The sequence below is a fragment of the Agelaius phoeniceus genome, chromosome 6 (genome assembly GCF_051311805.1).
Source record: "Agelaius phoeniceus isolate bAgePho1 chromosome 6, bAgePho1.hap1, whole genome shotgun sequence".
NCBI lineage: Eukaryota > Metazoa > Chordata > Aves > Passeriformes > Icteridae > Agelaius > Agelaius phoeniceus.
This window is the reverse complement of record NC_135270.1, coordinates 49,849,570-49,869,886: the sequence shown is the minus strand read 5'-3', so window position 1 is coordinate 49,869,886 and position 20,317 is coordinate 49,849,570. Positions and strand designations below refer to the sequence as shown.

Here is a 20,317-nt window from a genome sequence, read left to right as displayed (position 1 = left end):
TAGAGTGAGAGTAGGGATCTTTGCATGCAGCATTTGGGTTGCTAAAGGCTTGTTGGCTTATTCCAGGAAAGGTGAAGTCCTTACCTGTGATGCTCTGTAAATACAAAGAGATGAGATGAAAATACACCATTACTTCTCTCACATGGGTGCAGATGGACCAGCTGAAATTACTGTAAAGAGTATGAACATCTCTGTCAGTACTAATGCAGCACCCACATCTCACATCCCTAGCTGTAAGTATGGAGATACTGAAATAAATGACAGAATTGTTCCTTGCCTCTCCTGCCCTAATACAGGACAGAAGAAATACATTTTCCAATGCATTTTCACTCTTAGAAAATATGCAAGAATGCAGAAGTGTTATTTATGGCTTTCAAAAGGCTAGAAAAAGCAAAATGTTGGCAAGGATTTTGCACAGAAAAGGTCAAACCCATGTTATGAGGTAGCCATAAAGAATGGAAATAAAAGCATCATGCCTTTCTTTAAAGGCCCAGTATCAAAATTTAATTTCCAAAACTGCAAAAGAAGAAAATATATAAGAAAAAATTTATGTTTCAAAGCACATAGGCTAAACACACCAAAATTACAAACACTCAAGAGGATGGCAAAATTTCACATCTCTTATAAATGAAAGGCTAAAGTAGCCAGCAAAAACGGGTTGAAAAAAGCAATGCAAATCTTGAAATAATACCAATGAGATAGTAGAGAGAGAACACAAGGGGAGATGGCCAGCAGTGAGCATCCTGTGCTCAGAAGACATGCTGGGAAAATGCCAGAAACAAGTGGCAGACAGGATTTTCATTCTGCTTAAACAAGCTTCATTCCTTGAGAGACTTTATTGTGCTGAACAGGGTTATTTCAGTTTTACTCCTGAGAGCAGGAGCATTCTCAAAAAACGTTTTATGCCTTTGACAGAAGGCACTCCTTAATTTGCCCAATTTTGTCAGATGTTATCTGGGTTTTACAGCACTGGATATTATCTAGGTGAGATAAGGGGGCTCCTTCATGCCTTTGCTTCAGTGCATCCCAGCCAGGCTCCCTCCCATTTGCCACCCACCACATGCCCAGAGGGCACAGGGCACTCCAGTGGCACATGGTTATATAAATAAGGAAAAGCCAAAGATTTTCATGAGTTAAACTCCTATGTAGCAGCAATAAGTATATTAATGGGTAAAAGTAACACTGATGTTCACTGCAGGAAGGTTTCCTCTCTCCTTCATGTCCTAGGCTGCATGGCACAGGAGAGCCATGGGCTGCTTTCACCTTGCATGAGCAAATCAAATCTTCAGGGAACAGCTTTAACAACTTACTTCCCCAGAAAAGTCAAAGCCCTTTTCTCATGGGTAAAGGGATAAGAAAAACCCCATAAAATCAACAAATGTCCAATGCCCTAAGGTACAGCCTCCTGATGGCAAGGGTTTTTCTTTTTGGACAAAACACTCTTCTTTCTTCCTAGCCTAAACCTTTGTCTCAGGTTCATCCCTGTGGAGAGAAGGAACAGGGAGGAGCAGAGAAATTGCCATTGCCCCTTCTTCAGCTGCCACATCACACTCCCAGCTCTCCTCCTCTGAGTCACTTGGTAGAAGCTGGTTCTGTACCTCTTGTTTTCCCAAGCACTCCGTGGTCCCTCAGCACAGGGGCTTCCTCAGCATCTCAGTTCTGCCCCAAATGTTCTCCCTTCCTTTCCAGGCTGCCCTGCTGGGCAGGGGGCTCATGGCACACGTTTCTGTCTCTCTGCAGCCAGGGCCAGCACAGCCAGTCCCAAAGCTGAAACATCTCTGCCTCTGCCCTGACCATGAGCTTTGGCCCCAGACACAGGTGTAGGACAGAGTTGTGCAGCAGAACATGTTATTTTCATCAGACAATACCTTCAGGCTGTTGTCTTCAGCTCAGACTGCTTTTGGGGGCAGCCACACTCACTCCAAGGGTTTCCCACTGCCAAAGCAGTCATTGACAGTGAGGAGCGTGCTGATGTACCCAGCAAGGAGAATGACAACAAATATCAGAGGAAACACGAAGAAAAAATAATTAAACATGCACATAAAAATAATTACATTCTGCAAAAGGACACATGCAATCTGACATTCCAGGGATGATTCATGCTTCCCTGCTTTTTTTCCCATGTTCCCTTGAGGTCTGCTCTTAGTCATCCTGAGGAGGGTGTGTGTGCTCACAGAGCCATGCTGCCTTCATGGGGAGCACTCTCCTGTTCTTCACCACCAGCACAGCCACATCTGCTGGAACAGAGCACATGAGATCTCCAGGACAACCACAGATCTGCTCCGTCTTCTCGGCTTTTCCTATCCCCTGGAACAAAAAAAGCTGAAAACCCAGACAGAATCACTATCAGGCAGGTTTTTAGCACCCCAGCTTTGTTACAGACTGCTGCAAAGGTTCAGTTAGATTAGCTGTGACCTTGTGAGCATGGAGTCAGCTTGAGCCCATCACTAGTTCTGTAAGACTAGCACTGCAGGAAGAATGGGATTGTACCAGACAACAAACTGAAGTGATTTTTTTTTTTTAAGCAGCTTTATCAAAAACCTCAGAGGCCTCATTACAAGAGACTCTGACATCTCCACCCCTCAGCTCTTTCTCTATTAACCAAATAGGCAGGAATTTTAGATGCCTTTGCAATGCAGCACTGACTGCAGCATGCAGATTCCTGTACAGTGATCTTCCTTTGTGGCTCCAAGTGCTTCACCACAGGCTCTGATGGTTGCACTTCAGTCCAAGGAGTTCTGGTAGCTTAAATCCCCCTGCAGATGCCTCTCTGCAGCTGCCCTGGTACTGGCTCTCACCCACCAGCCTTTTTTGCTCCCAGCCACAAAAGCTCTGCTGAGGGGTAGCTGTGTTATCTCTGTGTGGTGGTGATGTATTTCTGGCAGGCTTTAAATGAGGGAAGGAGCAGAGCTGGTAGGACAGGCAAAGCATGGCAGGTATACAGCAGGAACAGCCCACAGCTGTTCTGCTGTGGGCAATGATGATGCTCAGCACAGCTGGTGACATTGGTGGCTGAAATGGGATCAGAAGACAAAACAGAGCCTTGGGCAAGGAAGAGCTTCTCAATTTAAATCTGAGGCTATAAAGCAGAGAGAGCTAGCCATTTAAGCAAGAATGTTTAGCTACAATGTTTTGTGAGGAATGGAAAAGGCTGATGTTATGAGCCAGGAAACAAGAAGGGAGTGGCAGAAAGGAGAAAAGGGACTGAGAGGGAAATGAATGAGTGCTCTGGGACATTTTTTCCCTTCTATTTCAGAGAAATACCTCTTTCAAGCAGTAATAACCTCCCTAAAAAGCAAAATGGACTGAGTGTTTCAGTGCAGCTGCAGGACACTGCCCTGCTCCAGTGAAGCACTTAAGCACATCCTGACTTTCAGGCTTATGGGCAGCCCAGAAAGCCAACAGGACCATGCACTTTCTTGGACAGGATTATGAATATAAATGCTCTGCTGGATTCAGACCTGGGAGCCAGAATCTGCCTTCAGCTCCAGTCATGTAACTTCAACAAAGGCTGGACTGACAGCTGGGAAACACCACCCTGTGTGTATGTGAATGTAATGAAAATGATCTTACCAAAGAAGAGACACTGAATTGAACTAATATATTTAACTCTTACATAATAAAGTTATAATTTTCAAGGTAGTTTTCAAAGAGCCTTTGGATATATGCTGTATATCCTTCTGCTTCTACCACTCCTCTGGAAATTATGGCTTCTAAAAAGTATTTTTTTCTAATAGGATTCTATGCATTTTGGTCTGTGGAGCTTGAATTGATTGATACAAACAGATGTGTTTCATTTTTAAAACTGGACTATTTAACTATTTAATTTCTTTTGTTAAAACTACTTCTCAGCAATGACATATCAACAATGTAATCACACAGGACTTGATGAGTAAAAAGACACACAGAAGGAGGAAACCAGCTGGTTGAAAGAAAAGTATCCATCCTCTGCACGGGGGACAAGGCTATAAATAAAAACTTACTGATCTGAAAGGATATTGGAAAGTACTAGTCAGATTCTGTTCTACTGTCAAGCCACACTTCAGTACATCCTTCTGGAAACCAAGCATGGACTAATGGAGGAACACTCTGCATGCATATTGATTTCTTTATTTAGTTTGCAGGCAGTGGAATTGGAGCACAAGGATCACTGTTTTCAGACCTTTCACTTTATTCTGCAAAATGACAAAAAGTTATTCAAAATTTTTGAGCTCATTTGACAATTGTAGAGATGTCTCAGAACTAAAAGTGGGTTTCAGCTGGTATTAATTGTGGTATTTTAATAGCATGATATCATTATCCTCTGCAGGTTTCATGGCATCATTCTACTTTTGCCACTAATTTTGTAAAGATCCTTTCTTTTCAGACAAGCAACAATATTTGAATCAATTCAAATTATTAACCTCTACTAATGAAAGTCAAATAAGGTGTCATCCTCCTGATTAGCCATGCTGGATGAGGAGAAGGCTGAGATACTTAACAACTTTTTGCCCTCAATATTCAATGGCAACCTCTCTTCCCACACCTCTGGGGTGGATGGACAGCAGGGTGGGGACTGGGGAGCTAAGTGCCTCCACTGAAAACTGAAAAAGGGCAAGTTTTAGATCAGATAGGAAGGAATTCTTTACTGTGAGAGTGGTAAAGAACTGGAACAAGTTGCCCAGAGAGGCTGTGGGTGATCCATTCCTGGAAAGGCTCAAGGCCAGGTTGGATGGGGCTCTGAGCAACCTGGTCTAGTTAAAAGTGTCCCTGCCCATGGCAGGGGGAGTTGGAATGAAATGACTTTGCAACCCAAACCACTCTATGATTCTATTATGATTGTTAGTTTTTTATCTGATTTAGTCTCTGAGATTATGGGAACATCCCAACAACTCCATGAAGAATTTGTGAGCACTCCAGGCACTGTGGATAAAACATGCCATCACTGCAATTCTTACACCACCATGCCATGGAAGTGCTCTCAGCTCAAGTAAGACTCATATGAGTGACTCTTAAAAGCTGAGCTACACTTAAAAATTATCCTTAAACAATCTGAGAATTTTAAACCAAACAGAGTCAAATTTTAGAGAAGATTCTCAGCTGGATACCCAGGCCTTCATCTGTGGTCCTCCCACCCACCCCGTCACATGGAGGTGACAGGAGTCTGAGGAATACAGAAAATTGCTCCCTTTACAAGTTCTACCAAGAAGGGAGGCAGCTCCTGTTAGGACTGGATAAGGATTTTTTTGTGACTGTCTAGTTTCTAGAAAAGGAAGCTGAGGGAGGATCTCATTGTTGTCTACAGCTTCCTGAGGGGGGAAAGTAGAGAGGAAGGCACTAAGCATTTCTCCCTGGGACACAGTGATATATGGTCTGGGAAAGATGTCCAGAGATGGCATTAGGAAACATTTCTTTACCAAGAGTGTGGTCTGGAATAGGTCTGCAATAGGCTTCCTAGAGAGGTGCTTGATATCCCAAACCTGTCAGTATTTAAGAGGCATTTGGACAGTGCCCTTATTAATGTGTTCTTGCTTTTGGACAGTCCAGATGGTTGATGTAGGTCCCTTCCAACTAAAGTATTCTATTCTATTCTATTCTATTCTATTCTATTCTGTTGGAAAGTGCACATACAGGAAAATATGGAGAGTAAGGGATTGCAGCATGACACAATCCTCTGGGGAACTGGCATGGCCCCATTTTGGAAGATGCCTTTTTGGCCACTTGAGTCAAAGCAGTGGTGAATTCTGGGGATGAGGATGGCACCAGGTGCTGCCAAGGGCCCCTCACAGCTCCTGAGAGCCACTTCTCTAAAAAGATGTATTTTGAGGACAGACATTCAGGAGCACTTTAAGAAATCACCTGGCTGCTTTTCTGTTTATGTTTGGCAGGTGCTTGGTGGTGGTTTTTTTTCTCTGCACCAATGAAACCAGACAGAAAATGGTGACATTTCAAATTTTGGGATGTTAATGACTTGACTATTATTGCCTTTCATCAAGTGTAGAGGGTGCTGAACACTTGGTCTGTCAGAGTACACCAAGGGCTGCTGCCCCATGGGAGAAGGTCAGCCAGGAGCTGAGCACTGCCTGTGGTCATCAGATTTTTTGCCTTGCTCTGTAAATTGCAAATGCACTGCAATGCACTGTTTCAAGGAGTTTCACAACTGGACTCTTTTTTTTTTTCCTAAAACCAAAATAATCTAATATTGTATGTAGCACCATGTCAGGGTCTCTTGGGCCATATGAACAGTCTCAAGAAATAACACCCCTGTTTTGTGTAAATGGTCATATACTTTCAATCTAAACTTGTAGTGAGGTTTGCATAATTGAATGGTACTTTTGGATGTGATATATTTCTCCTTGTGATCTTTAAAACAGGAGATGGGTATGTACTGGAAAGAGGCTTATAAAACTTAAAAAGCAACAAAGGATGCAAAATCCATTTGCTGGTGTTTGCACAGCTCAGTGAAACTGTACATAAATATTATTATACAATCAAATAGAAATAGTGTGTTGGTTGATGGTGAAACAGAAAGGAAAATGTAAAACATTCAGCACTGAGATTTTTTTAAAGCCATTTAGAGAAATGCTTAATTTCTGCTGGAAAATGTAGATTTCATATTCCTCTATGGTGTTAATTCTTTCATTGGTTAGGAAGGTTTTAGCCTCATTCTCATCAATCACACAGCCTGAAAAATATCAGCTAAAAATAAGGTCAATGAGACAAAGAGAAACAGCTCATTGTACAGGAAATTTCTTATTTTTCCCTGTCTGATCAGCTGTATCTTTGCTACAGCTGAATTGTCAGCTAACTATCAAATAATGCCCCAAACTTGCAAATACATATTCATATTCATATTAACTGTAAAGGAACTTAGCCCCTTAATCTGAGTTATGTACATGAATAGTCCCAGCAGAGTGAGGTTCTAAATTATGTCCTGGTGTGTATTATACAATGTCAGCAGGGGTATAAGAATGATAGTTTTGTGGTCTCACTTTGAGTTTGAATCTGCTCAAAATGTATATGTCTGACATGTTTTTCTTTTAGCTAATGCAAACATTTCAAATACTTCTCAGTTTGCTGACATTTGTTTGAATATGCCCTGCTCTAAATGATGGAACTTTGTCCCACAGAACTCCAGAAATAATGGTATCAAATTATAAAAATACTGCTATGGCACTGGATGCTAAGAAAACCACTGACTAGCTTTTCCTGCTCACAAGTATGGAATAATTTAACACTGACAATATAATCTTCATTCCTTTCTTTGGCATCCAGTACCAATGCTTTTGCATTAGCCATCATTATTACAGAAACAAGAATAGCATCTGCAAAACTAAAATTGAATTCTTTGGTAGGGGGGGGAAAAAGAAGCAGCACATTAAAATTTGAAAACATATATAGTAAATTTTAATCCATATTTTCAATTGACAAAGCCAGAATTATTTATAAAGACTTTCCCATCAAGTTTTCAGGAAATAAAGGTGAGAAATCACGCCCTGCTGCACAAATATTTTATTACATTTACCCACCACCAATATCAATCCACCATAATACCACTGCTCCTCAAGAAGGGAAGTGTTGGGGAAAGCAGCCACAGTGCATTAACCTGTGGCTGCCCATGGCTCCCACATGGTGTCCCTTGCTGATGCTTGTCCCTTAACAACTTGATGGCAGAGACTGACAACACCCAAGGCTTGTTATGGTGACAGCTTCATGATATCAAGGCCAAATGAAAGTATCATGATATTTAATATGTTCCTGAAGACTTGGCTTTGGGAGCCATTTGAGTTTAACAAAGTCTCAGCATCATAAAAGAAGTCTGCCTCAGTCTGAATGGGGACTGAGTCTAGGGAGAAGAACCTGGAGTGCAGGAAATGAACTTGCATTTGCCAGACTGTGAGGAATGATGGCTGGGAAAAGGGTTCCCATCAGTGCCCTAGGCAGGTGGCCTTGTCATTGTCAGCCAGAAATGGATGCTTCACTCATGCTTCTGCCGTGCAAGAGTGACATGGTTCCTTATTCTAGGAGATTGGGAAAGTCCAGAGCTGTTAACTTCCCTCAGGGTTAAAAGGTTCTGCAGCTGCCACAAGAGGCTCAGGGTGGTGCATGGGTCACCTTCAGCTGAACTGGGACTGGTTGCAGAAGAAGGGGTCCCAGTGGGGATAGCAAAGTGCCTTTCCATCACCAAGGCAGGATGTTCTTTCACCCTACAGAGCTTGACTTGGGATCCAGGCTTTTGCACAGAACACTTTTTGGCTGTGTGGGCCATTTGCAGCCCAGCCCCACGCCCTGGGTGTCACAGAGGCTGTGTCAGTGTGAGACCACACCAGGAGGATGGTGTGTGGTGTGCCGTGCACGTGAGCAGGCACTCTCCAGCTGACAGCTCCATTATGGACAGCTGGATCATTGGAAACAGTTGGGTGCTTTCAGCTCTACAAATTGCCTTTCACAGCCTGAGCTCCCAGGTGAAATGCAGATAAGCAAACCTAATGCCTGAGACAAGGAAAGTCTTATTGGACACCAGATGGTTCATATGCAGATAAATGCATAGGGAAGCATGTGGGATTTCAGTCTGGTGTGGAGGTTTCCACACTGAATAATAGGTTTTGTTTCTCTTGGATCAGTGGTGGGGAAAGAAAGCTACAGTGAGTTTATAAGATCTTCTGGGATGAGCCTCCAAAACACACAGCCAGGCATGGAAGCAGTGCAGGTTCTGCAGGGTGTCTGCAGCACATCTGCTGGAAATAAAGGTAAACAGATTTTTTGTTGTTGATGTTGCGTTATGTGCTATTTCATAAATTTGTAATTCTTTGTAAATCTGTGCATTCTGTTCCACAGAAGACAAAGCCTCTCAGTAAACAAGAGGTGCTTACATTTATGTGCACTGTGTTCCTGGGCTGCCAAACAGTTCTCTTGGGAAGCAAGACACTCAGAGTCCTGGTCAGTGTTTATTTTGGAGGACTGCTGCTGAAATATTTTCAATGAGGTTCTTTCTTTCATTTAGGCATATTTCTTCCACAAACTTTCCAAGGAACAATAATATTTTTTCTCCAAAATATTGGCTATCCAGAAACAAAGTACTCCAGCTAGACCTCAAACTAATTAGTACATTCTGCTGTGCTGCCTCCCTGTAGTTCTAATTCAGTTAATGTTTGTCCTTTCCCTCTATGGGCCAAGTTCTCTGCATATGCCATAATTCACACAGAAATGGTAATTCTGACTCAGAAGAGATGAGACCTCTTGACACAGATGAGATTGTGGGGCATTTGGGGTGAGCTCCAGTGTACAGATAAATGGAGGTATAAGACACATTGAGCAATGCTTGAAGTTTGGTTGTGATGTAATTGAAGATTTCTTTTGTATTTTGATGCATACTGAATCAAAATTTTACCTGTAGGCCAGAGGTGTGATTTATCTGGGCATTCACAGAGTGAGGTATCCCCTGGATTATCAGACAGTAACATTGATGATGATTGACTGTCCTTAAAATAATAAAACTCAGGCCCATAGCAGATTGTTACACCTCAGTAAAACAAAACAACAAAAGCTTCCAGAGGCTGCCAGGCTGGGTTTGTGTTCAAGCTCTCCTCAGGCACAATGAGCCACACTGCTGCAGAGTGCAGGTGGAAGGAGCAGAAGGTACAGAACTGAAAGGACTGCCCTGAGAGCCAACACACAGGATGATACATTCCTGTCTAAAGATGTGGTTCCCAAGATGTTGAGTTTTCAATGCAGTTGTAGGAACCAGATTGGAGGGCAGTAATCTGTCTGTTTGCTTTCTCCTAATCCTGTTGTGTGCATAATAAACAGTTTTATCTTCTCCCTTCTTGAAAGTCTTCTTATCCACCAGCCAACACAACAGATAATAATGGGGACAGTGTCATCTTTCTGTCACCTCATGAAAATATTTTTCATTCCCATGACAGAGACCATCAAACTACATAGGATAATCATATTCTTAGTTGCCTGAAGCAAAAGGTGATGCTTTAATATCTTATTATGATATTGGATATAATTTCCTTCTACTCAAATGCAAAGATGAAGGATCCTGTCACTAATGGACTAATACTTCATTTTGTAAAATTTACTTTGGAAACTGTTTGCATTACATACAAGTCAAGCCAAAAATGAGACTGTTGGATTTTTCCTTGCCAAAGCAGATTTACCATTCAGCTCTTGTGATGAGAAGTTTTATTCAACTGTTTATAGAGCAGTTGCTGACTATAAGGTATCCATGACATTTATATTACCTAGTCGAATATTTCTTATAGGTGCATGCTGAAAACTGCTCACATAAAAAAAGCATGAGGGTAATTTGGCTCCAGCTGTCACTGAGCCAAGAGCAGGCCTGCCCACAGCTGCCTGGTTAGGCACACCTTCAGATCCTTGTATAACATATTCCTCTTCCACTGTCATTCTTGAAAACATACTTTTCCCCTATCACTGTTCATGAATACCAAATAAAAGGTAAAGAAATTGCTCTCAAAGGAAACTCTTCATTTTTATTTAAATGAATACTTAATGAATATACTTAAGAAGAAATTGCCCCAGGATATTTCTAGAACTATCTGTGAACAGAAACCTGTAAAATTAAAATATTAAATGTTAAACTTTTTATGGAATGGGATAAACCTTTCTTCCTCTTCCAGAGGAATAGAAGTTCCTGTGGCAAAGCACACTGCACACAGCTGCTGCTGGTGAGGGTTGATCGTGCACCTGGACAAACTGCCTCCATCAGGACTAACAGGCAAAGCAGAGCAGAGAAAGCATGGAATCCTTGGGCCCTTGATCCACCATTTCAGCTCATTTGGGCTGTTTGCCATACCTGACTTGCTGGAGGTGCTGGCCCAGGTCTGAATAAGTGCAACTGTGCTGAGCAGCAAAAGCTCCCACTTTGCTTCAGTGGGTGAGGTGTCCTATGCTGTTTTCCAATTTAATTTGTAGTAACAGTAGAACCCCTGATGAAATGTCATTCATTAAGCATCTTCCTGCCCCCAAGAAGATACACTACCATTTGAGGCAGAGGGAGGCAAAGACATATCTGGCATGAGACTTTTGACTCAGAGGATGCCCCTCTAGAAGATGGGCATGAGCCTTGGGCAGATTGCTGTGGTGTTTGCTGGAAAAGGAGCAGTTCAAGAGAAACATCTGCAGAGAAGATCCTGGCAGGCAAGGGGCTGGCTGAAGTTCCACTGGTGCTTGGAGCATGTGCAGGTGCTCAGAGCCACAGGCTGTGAGCAGCAGTAGTTTAAACAGAAGAAAAAAATGCCTAGTGGACTGAAATATATTTTAGCCATCTGGATGATCAAAAAGTAGAGTTTGCTGATTCCTTAGAATTATCAATAAATAGGTATAAATTAAAAAAACAAGATCACCTTCACTGAGCTGCACTGTGCTGCACCACTACTGTTTCTTGTCCTCCCTGAGAGCTGCAGCTCTACCAGCACTGTGCAAACACAAATTCTGGCATACATGGCACTGGCTTTCTGTGCTGTTTTCTACTTCCAATCTCTGCTCACTTCTCACTTCTCTCACCCTGTCATGTTTTCATTAACATGAAATTATTTTTGCTTCGCTTTCCTTCAGTCTTCATATTGGATTTCATTGTAATTTATTTACTGACCTTTTTTCTACTCTTAATGGTTTTGTTATTGACTGTATGATACCATAAGAGACTAAACACCTCTGTTTATAAGAGTGCCCCTCAGGATTTTCCAGGCTTTCTTTTATATCCTGCACTGAAGTGCTGTATTTTTGAGATCATTCCTAGACCCTGGAAAATGGTGAAAAAGTCATTATTGATTCCAGAGGGACAGGTCTGATCACTAAAATTAATAAGACTCTAAGGTGAAAATTTTCACAGCTCTAGCTTACTTCAATACCAATCCTCCTTGTGCATCTGAGGATGCAATCCAAACCACAAGTCAGTAAACAATTAATTGACCTGGTTTTTAAGAGGATATATCAGAGTTAGTAGGCAATGTACTTAGGCAGCTTGAGGCAGAATTGAAGTCTCATATTTTTAATGCTTTGTATATTTATAGGTACTGAACTCTGAAGAAAAATGGTGATTATCATCATTGTACATTCCTGTCAAAAACACAAGTCAGAGAATTTCACTGCACCAACTCAGTTAAAGCACATGTCAGAGAAGCATAAAGAGTTAATGATCCTCACATTTAAAATACACTCTGTATTTACAATCTGGATTTCACTTCAGCCCCTCACTTTAGGCTCTATAAATTTCTCTTTTCAACTGTATAAACCTCTGCTCACTTCTCTCAGCACAAGTACTTAGAGAGCGTGACCAGATACTGAAAGCCATAAATTCTATGAATTTTGCAATATTTTCTGAGATGCTTCAGTGTTCCTTTCATTTGCTTTTTCTTTTTTTTTTACTATAAATAGAGCCTTCTTTCTGCAACCAGTCTCCAAAGGTCACCTTACAATGTTTTGCTATTTCCCATATTAAGCAGCAATGCTTTTCAGCTGACATTCCAACTTCAAGTCATGCATGTGAGCATGATGTGAGCTTGCTTCAGACCTCAGTGAGAGGGCTGCAAACAAGACTGCTGTATAATTGCCGAGGAAAATAACATCCATTGTCAAAAGGGGCACTTAATCAAACCAAATTTAGCTGCATGAATACAAGTGTCTCCAAATATTTGGTTCATGCTAAAAATATAGCACATTTATTAAAAATATATATTTATAAACATTGGTATGAACAGACACAGATGTTAAGCAAATGAGAAAGGAAAAATAACCATGTAATGTATTTCTCCCAACATTTTATCAGGTTTAGGCAGACCTTGCTCAACAGAATTGTTTTTTTCATGATTGCACCATATGTTCATTCTAAATAAAAAGCTTGTCAGATTCAATGTAAGTAAAAGCAAAAACCAAGAGAAAAAACCATTTGACCTAACAGACACGTGATCTGTGCTATGAAGCTATCTTTGAGTTCAATCTTTGCGGGTATACAGCATACATTTCTAATTATATATAGTTTACAGTTTCTTTCTTTTCCTTTTTTTTTTCTTTTCTTGTATTTTATTTTCTTTTCCTTTTTTTTTTTTTAATTGTTTTAAAACAACATATCCCTGGTGGATTTCTTCAAAGCTACAACTTATATAACTGCAGTCATTCTCCCCCAAACTGAAAACCAAACCGAAAGGGAGAGGGCAGGAAGAAGAGTTAAGCTTATTACTGTGTGAAAAAGTCTTGTTAAATTAATTGTGCTTCAGTCTTCGCTGCCTTCAGGCAGTGCTTTTATGATGTGTTAATATAATACAGAGTCAATTCTGATTAAAGAACTTGTCAATAGTCAGCAATGTTTGTTGTCACTCTTAATGGCCGTTTTATCTGGTCTATTTGCATGCCTTCTAGTTTACAACGTTGTATAAATATACACAAAAATGATCACAATGAGGTTCAGAATTGTCCCAATAATTCCAAGCATTGCCAAGATGGTTTCTTCTTTGCTTTCCTTTTCTTGACTGCCTTTATCTTCTTCATTTCCACTAGTGATTACCATCTTGGTGGCCAGTTTCTTTATCCTTCCCTTCAGAATAACCTAGATTTAGGAACAAAAACATCAAAATTGATTATTAGTTGGAGTATAGAAACTCAATAGTGGAGCCAATGGCAGAATTTTTGCCCCATAACACATTTTATTAAGAATTCATTTGAAAAGAATTAGTATTTCTATTAGCTGTTCAGTAAATAATGAAAATTATAGTTCAGCTATTCTGTGGTTTACTTACAACCCTCTGCTTATGTGCCACAACCACTCCTAGCATACATAACAGCTGCTATAACATTATAAAACTGGTCAGAAATGTACCATGAAGTGAGACTCTTCCAGCATCAGTGGGGACTTTGCCTGCACTGGGATCTTGCCATGTGGTGGAGACCCCATATTTACACTTCAGTGCCAAGAAGCAAGTGAGGGAAATAAAACTGGGAAGACCTTGCTTCTTTTTTTACTAGGAAAGAATCATTAAAGAGAAAGGCATTTTGTCTCCCGATGAGAAGGAAGACAGCAGTGACTTCTTAATAAATAATTCAAAATAAAAGCAAAACCAAAATAACATCCATCTTGGCTTTTATTTTCCTCGTTCTTAATGTATGATGAAAAGTTCCTTGCAGTGCAGTGAGCTGAAATGTATCGATCTGCCTGCAGGGAGAATACAGCCATTTCCCAAGCAACAGCCCCAGCCTAAAAAAAGAAGATTCCTCAAATGTGGGACGAGCCCTGACTCCCAGCACAGCTGAAGCCACAAACAAAGAAGCTTCCTTGGTCTTCCCACCATCTGATTGTTCAAATTAGAAATGGATAAATTCTTATCTGTGTTTATCTAACACTGCAAATCTTAATCACATGGGCAAACCAGAGTGTCCCAGAAAACTGAAAAAGGTTGGCTGATCTCCCAATGCCAACTGATCTGCCAAGATCTGGGTTCAGGCAAAGCCCTGCTGCTGTCTTCCAAGCTACAAACCAAATCCCATTGTATTTCTGCAGCAGAAAGCAGTGGTAGGATGTAGAAAAAATAAATGTTCCCCAACAGCTCCTGCCTTAAAGAGGGATTTGATTTGGTCCTTTAGTGGACCCTCATTCCTCCCTCCACTAACTCACAGAGCAAAGGCAGTATCTCCCAGGCAGTGCATATATTCAGGGGGGTGAGGGCTCCCCAAAAACTGCCCACCACCTCTGTGGGCACCTCCCCTCCAGCAGGAATCATCACAGCAGAGTCCTGGCCTGCAGCTCCTCTGAGCTGCTCCTGCCATGCACAGCCACAGAGCAGCAGCCAGAGCACTGAAAGGATGGAAAGGACTGGGAGAGAAAATCTTGCAATGGAGAGACTGAGAGGAAGAACTGGGGATCCAGATAAAACAACCTGTATTTTTGTCACACCTGCAAGTTGTTCATATATGGGACAGAGAGTAACTGCTGGCAACTTCCTAGAAGTGTTTGGCTCCCAGCAGGTACAAGGGATTGGTGGCAAGTAAGGCAGAAGTTGGGCTCTGCGGAGGCCGCTGTACTTTCACTTGCATTAGCATTTACTTGTTTTGTCTTGTTGTAAGCAGTGGATCAGAGGAAAAAAATAAGAAGGGAGTCAGAAACCTGAGAGTTCCCACAGCAAACAGCAGTCAGTGGGAGCAGGGGGCACCAAGGAGAAGGGCATCAACCATCAGAGCATCAAACATCAGAGCATCAAACATCAGAGCATGATCATCCAGAAGATCTTTGGATAACCTGCCCCAGGAAAGCCAAACTTCACAGGCACCAGGTACCTCACAGGGATGTGGCTCCAGCTCTCAAAAACTGTGTCCCCAGAGTTCCTTCAGCCACAGCCAACTGCAGCTCTTCCTGCAGGACCTACCTCTTCCAGCAGCAGAAGGGTTTTGTTGTATTTGCCCCAGCTGGTGTCCACAGGAGGGTCTGGCTGCACCTGGTGTATGTCCTTCCTATCTTGTTAATTGCCACTGAGCAGTCAGTGATATCTTAACAAACACCTTGTCTCTGGGAAATCACAGGAGAGTTCCTAGCAAAGCCATTTTCACTAATGTCACAACCTGAGTGCATCCACTCCGTGTGGCACCACAAACCCACATCCCAGGCTGTGACATGCAGCCATTACTTCACCCACAGAGCCATGAGTCATTTGGATATTCTGTTCTTTTCCCCTTCAGTAACTGGAAGGTTTTCCCTCTGGCCAACTGTTTGCATTTCACTGTTTATTTGAGAAATCAAGTAGGATTACAAATATAGTCTGATAAAATCCCAGGCCTGGAATGGAAGGATTTGAGGGGAGAGTGAAGCTCTTTCTGGCTTGTACCCACAAGAGCTGAACAGTCTTGATTCAGCACACTGGTTCCCACAGAAATATGATCATACCCAAGCATCTTGTGAGTCAAGCCTTTCTGGCTTGAAAAAATCCAGAGAAGGTACAATTTGACTCTGCATCCTGTGCTTTGGGCAGTTTCCCATTCACACCAAAAAACCCACAGAGAGTGGGGCAGAGCCCCTGCTCTCAAGGGGCAGCTTGACTCTGCAGCCACTGGCACTCTTAACTTTGGTACAGTGACCCTGCACCACGGGTGCTAGGAAATCCTGACTCCAGGATTAATGTGAGCAGAGGCAGCATGGGGGCTCAGGCAGCATCTGATCTCCTGTTATTAACATTCCCATTCTTTTCTTAATAAACTGTGCAGCACGAAGTCAATATCAAATTCTCTCCTGCAGAACACTAGATCCTAAAATTAACATCCATCTCAAAAGTAGCTAAATAATTCACAAACGAAGGAGACATATCAAAGGCTGTTAGATATAAAGACAAAGCCTCTGGCTTAGCAAATCCTTGAGTTGTGAATTTTTTTTAAGCTAAGAAATTATTCTGGGGAAGTACCACCACATCTTTGCCTTATTATTAAAGTCTCTCCCAGGCACCCATTACTGGCTAATGAGAAAGTCAGAGGTCCTTGGGCTGCACAATCTCTGATCTGAGGCTGCACAATCACATTTTTCCTCTTTGCAAGTTGTGCTAATTAGCAAGGAGATAGTGGGTGGTTTCAGTTCAGGTGACATGAATCAGACTGCCAGGTTATTTCTGTCCCACTAAGAGGCCTTACCTGAGGGAGAAGTCCCCAGTGTGATGCAACAAAATATGCACAGAGAAGCTGGTGGCTGGAACACCAAGGTAGCATTTGAGAGTTTACAGAGGGGCTGATGCAGGGTGTGATCTGTTGGAGGTTGTCTCTATGTCCCTGCGTGTTGTATTTGGTTCACACTTTGGTGTATCCTGGGACTGCATAAACTGCATCTTTTTTGGATGAAGCTACACCCAAAAAAGTGCTTTCAGCCCATGGTAGTAGGAATCCAGACAAAAGCTGGTGTGAAGTAAAACCCCCAGAAAACTCATAGTGTGGGCACTGGCAGCACAGGTTTTCCTGGAGGGATTGCTCCAGCAGGTCTGCTCTGCTCTCCTTTTCATACATTGCCTAAGCTACAAGAGTCAGCACACAAAGGCTTGGTCTTCAGAGGAGTTTAACATTCAAACAGGACATGACTGGGACCAAACACAATTATATTAGTACTTTGCCAAATATAGCACTGTTGAAATCAAGGTAAGCGTTGACTTTGTACAGTGAGGAGAGCAGAATGAAAATTACTTCTCCATATGTAAGGACTGACCTTGGGAGAAGAGTAGCACTCTCCTAATGGCAGACTCAAGCCTTTAACCTTCACAGATCTCATGCTCAGAGTGGTATTTTTGCTGGCTGAGGTTTGTGGGTGTTTTTTTTCTACTGGGGAAATACTTGCTGTCAGTTTTAGTATAATTACCCCAATTAAGAAAATAGAAAAGTCATCTGGCTTTCTGGGTATCTTTTCTCAGTCTTTCTTATTCTCTTCTAGAAATGGATCTCATTCATTTGACATTATTTAATATTTTTATGATTCTTATGACACATTTTTTCTTTTATATTTTTCTGGTGGTACTTCAAGCTTGACAGAAACATTCCTTTTCCTTACCCAGAACCATGGCTAGAACTCAGATAGAACTCCCTGAGACAGGAGGGCTAGAGAACACTAAATTTACATTTCTTTTAATAACTATCCTTCTTATTTAATTGCTATCTCATTAGGAAAGCACTTTCCTGCCACATCAAAATTAATGTCTTTCCTACTTCATTTTGTAAGATTCATCATTAACCAAACATCAGCCTTTGTACAGATACATATTCCAAAAAGCTATCCATTAAAAGATAAATTTTCTGTGTATTCTGCACTGCACATGGGAGACAAGGACAGTTCAGTGGTTAGGACACTCCTTGCACTATTCATCTCCTTGCACTTCTGCTGGCTTCATTCCTTATATCTACAGGAAATCCACTTATTCTCTCTCTGCCTCTGTTTTTCATCTGTGGGATTCTTTGAAGAATGGCTTATTCAGCCTACAGCAGAAAATGGTCCATAAAAAAAGTGGGGCCTTGCAAATATTTCATTTCCATATTCATTCCAAAACAGGAACACACTAACATGAAAAGTTTTTTATCCAGCTGTGGTATGAAATACACCCACTACCACCTCCCCAAATCTGGGGAACATTCTGCACACCACTGCCATTGCAAACTATCCAATGAACCAGGAAAAGCATTTTTAGCAAAAGATCTTTTTGTATCTCTTCACTCAGCATGACTGATCTAAAGGTGATGGCTTGATGGCAGGGCTTTGGAAAAGGCAGTAGCAAGTGCATGTTTGAGAATTTACTGCAGTATGTTTGTCACATCAAAGGTACAAAGCACATCCCTCACAAAGCACCTGCCCTGACATATCTGACAGTTTTTGAATATTCTGGCACCTTGAGTTGATCTTGAAAAAGTTTTGTAATATTAAATCATTTCTCCTCTAAGTCATTATTTATGAGCTCCCCAAAGACTCTGCAAGTGGAGGGCTCAGCCAGCAGAATCTGAGCTCCTGAGAACTCAGAGAAGGGGAGGATCATCCAGGCCCACAGTGCTCCTCCTCATCAGCCCTGTGCTGTCATGTATTACCTGGCAGCCTGAAAAACAAGAATGGAAACGTCTGAAAACCTCCCAGGGTCAGATGCTCAGCTGGTACAAAGCAGTCTTCCTCCCCCAGCTCAGCTCAGCCACCTCCATTTACATCAGCTGAGGATATGGCTCCTTGTTTTCAATCTACCTTGAATATCAGTGAGCACAAATTTTGTATTCTTAATCCATAATCACAGACAATCACCAGCCAAATTGTTTTGATATTTAAACTTGTTTACAGTCCCCAGGCTATTAGTTGTGATGACACATTAAGAGATAAGAGAGTTTTAATTTTCTGAGGATAGTTCCACCCTCTGGGGATAAGAAACATGCAGCAGAAACTTGTTTTGATTAGCAAACTGAAGAGGGCACAGAAATCACACACAGCAGAGTGGGAGTGCAGATGCTGCTGGAGCTGACACCTTCCCTTATCTCACAAACAAGTGCTCGAATTACCAAACAGGGAGGAGAGGCTGCTCGAGGATTTAACCTCACTTGAACATCACAGTCAAATGCAGTTTTGTTCCTTTCCTCCGAGTAAGAATTTAAAACCTCTTTTTCCTCCAAGGGCAAACTTGAGAAGTTGGGTGCTTGGCTTAAAAGCTGGACAGCCCCCAAGCAAGATGCTGAGCAGGGCATTAAGTTTTGCTGCTTGTGATGTATGGGAGGAAGGCACGCTTGGCACACACATTTTTGCTTGTTTGCTGTTCTTTTTCTAGGGATTACATTGTCACATTCTCACTTCTGTGATGATTTTTTATCTGCTCTTGATCCTTGTGCTGTTTTGGCTGGACAGTCCTCTCCTAAACTCCAGTAACCCAGGGTACTTGTCAGCTATCAGTCAAGATCCTGCTCAGAGAAGCACTGGCAGGTTCAGGGAACCACATTTACATTTCTTCTTAGAGTTGGATTTCTTCTTTCAGTTGGAACTGAAAGATACCATGTAAATGCAAGATGAGGCCAAGAGAAGCTCTGGGGTTATAAAAAGCTTGACTAAAAGCTCATCCAGGCACAGCAGTGTGCTCAGGCACTGCACAGTATGTATGAGTAACAGAGGAATCAAAATGGAATGAGCAGAAATTAATAAACAGTAGAAATCAGTATACCCAGGAGAAGCAAAGACCTGCCATAAGAGAAGGGAGAGGGGAAACTAGGAAAGGTGCCCATGGGGAGATCTTTCATTAGAGAAAAAAAGATCAGAAGGAGCAGGAATGTGAGCCAGGTTCAATAACACTCCCCAGCAGTGAGCAGAGAGACCAGTGCCTAAAGCGAAGGGATGTCTCAGTGGAGAGAGGATACAAGCACTTATGTAGTCCTCAAGCAGGAAAATAAACCCACATCAGACTGCTGCTATGCTGCAGGTTTTAGTCAGTGGGAAATACTTGCTATTTATAGCACTACAGGATATTTCCAAAGGTCTCAGCAATGTGAGACCCCCTCTAGAATAAAGGGAAGCACTCAGCAGCAAAGAGGTTACTCTGAGAGGGCAGAATTTAAATAAGTAATGTATTACAGGGCTCATCCTGCTCTTCACCTTGGGTGTGATCCAGTTTGTTCTGGCAGCAGTTTTTGTCCCCCAGGCAGCTTAGAACTCAGGGGAGGAAAAGGACTTGCAGCCAGTTTTACAGTTCTTCTTTCTCTTCCTTTATGTCTCTGGGACTACTCACAGCTGTGATACACTCAGGATACCTAAGCTCTATTGTAAATAAATCAAATATTTTCCATACAAATATCCTTATCTTAGAAACAAAGCTATAATGCATTGCAGAATAATGATCCT

The 20,317-nt window shown here is 41.9% G+C and overlaps 1 protein-coding gene across 4 annotated transcripts in view; it reads right to left on the bottom strand.

Moving 5' to 3' along the window:
- Positions 1-11,985: 11,985 nt before the first annotated feature.
- Positions 11,986-20,317, bottom strand: part of TUNAR (transmembrane neural differentiation associated intracellular calcium regulator) — a 162,320-nt gene continuing 153,988 nt past the window's right edge. For all 4 annotated transcript variants that reach the window (XM_077180657.1, XM_077180655.1, XM_077180654.1 and 1 more), the window contains one exon: positions 11,986-13,555. In XM_077180657.1, coding sequence (XP_077036772.1) covers positions 13,370-13,516 — 147 coding nt within the window. In that variant the 5' untranslated portion in view covers positions 13,517-13,555 and the 3' untranslated portion in view covers positions 11,986-13,369. The remainder of the gene's footprint in view (positions 13,556-20,317) is intronic.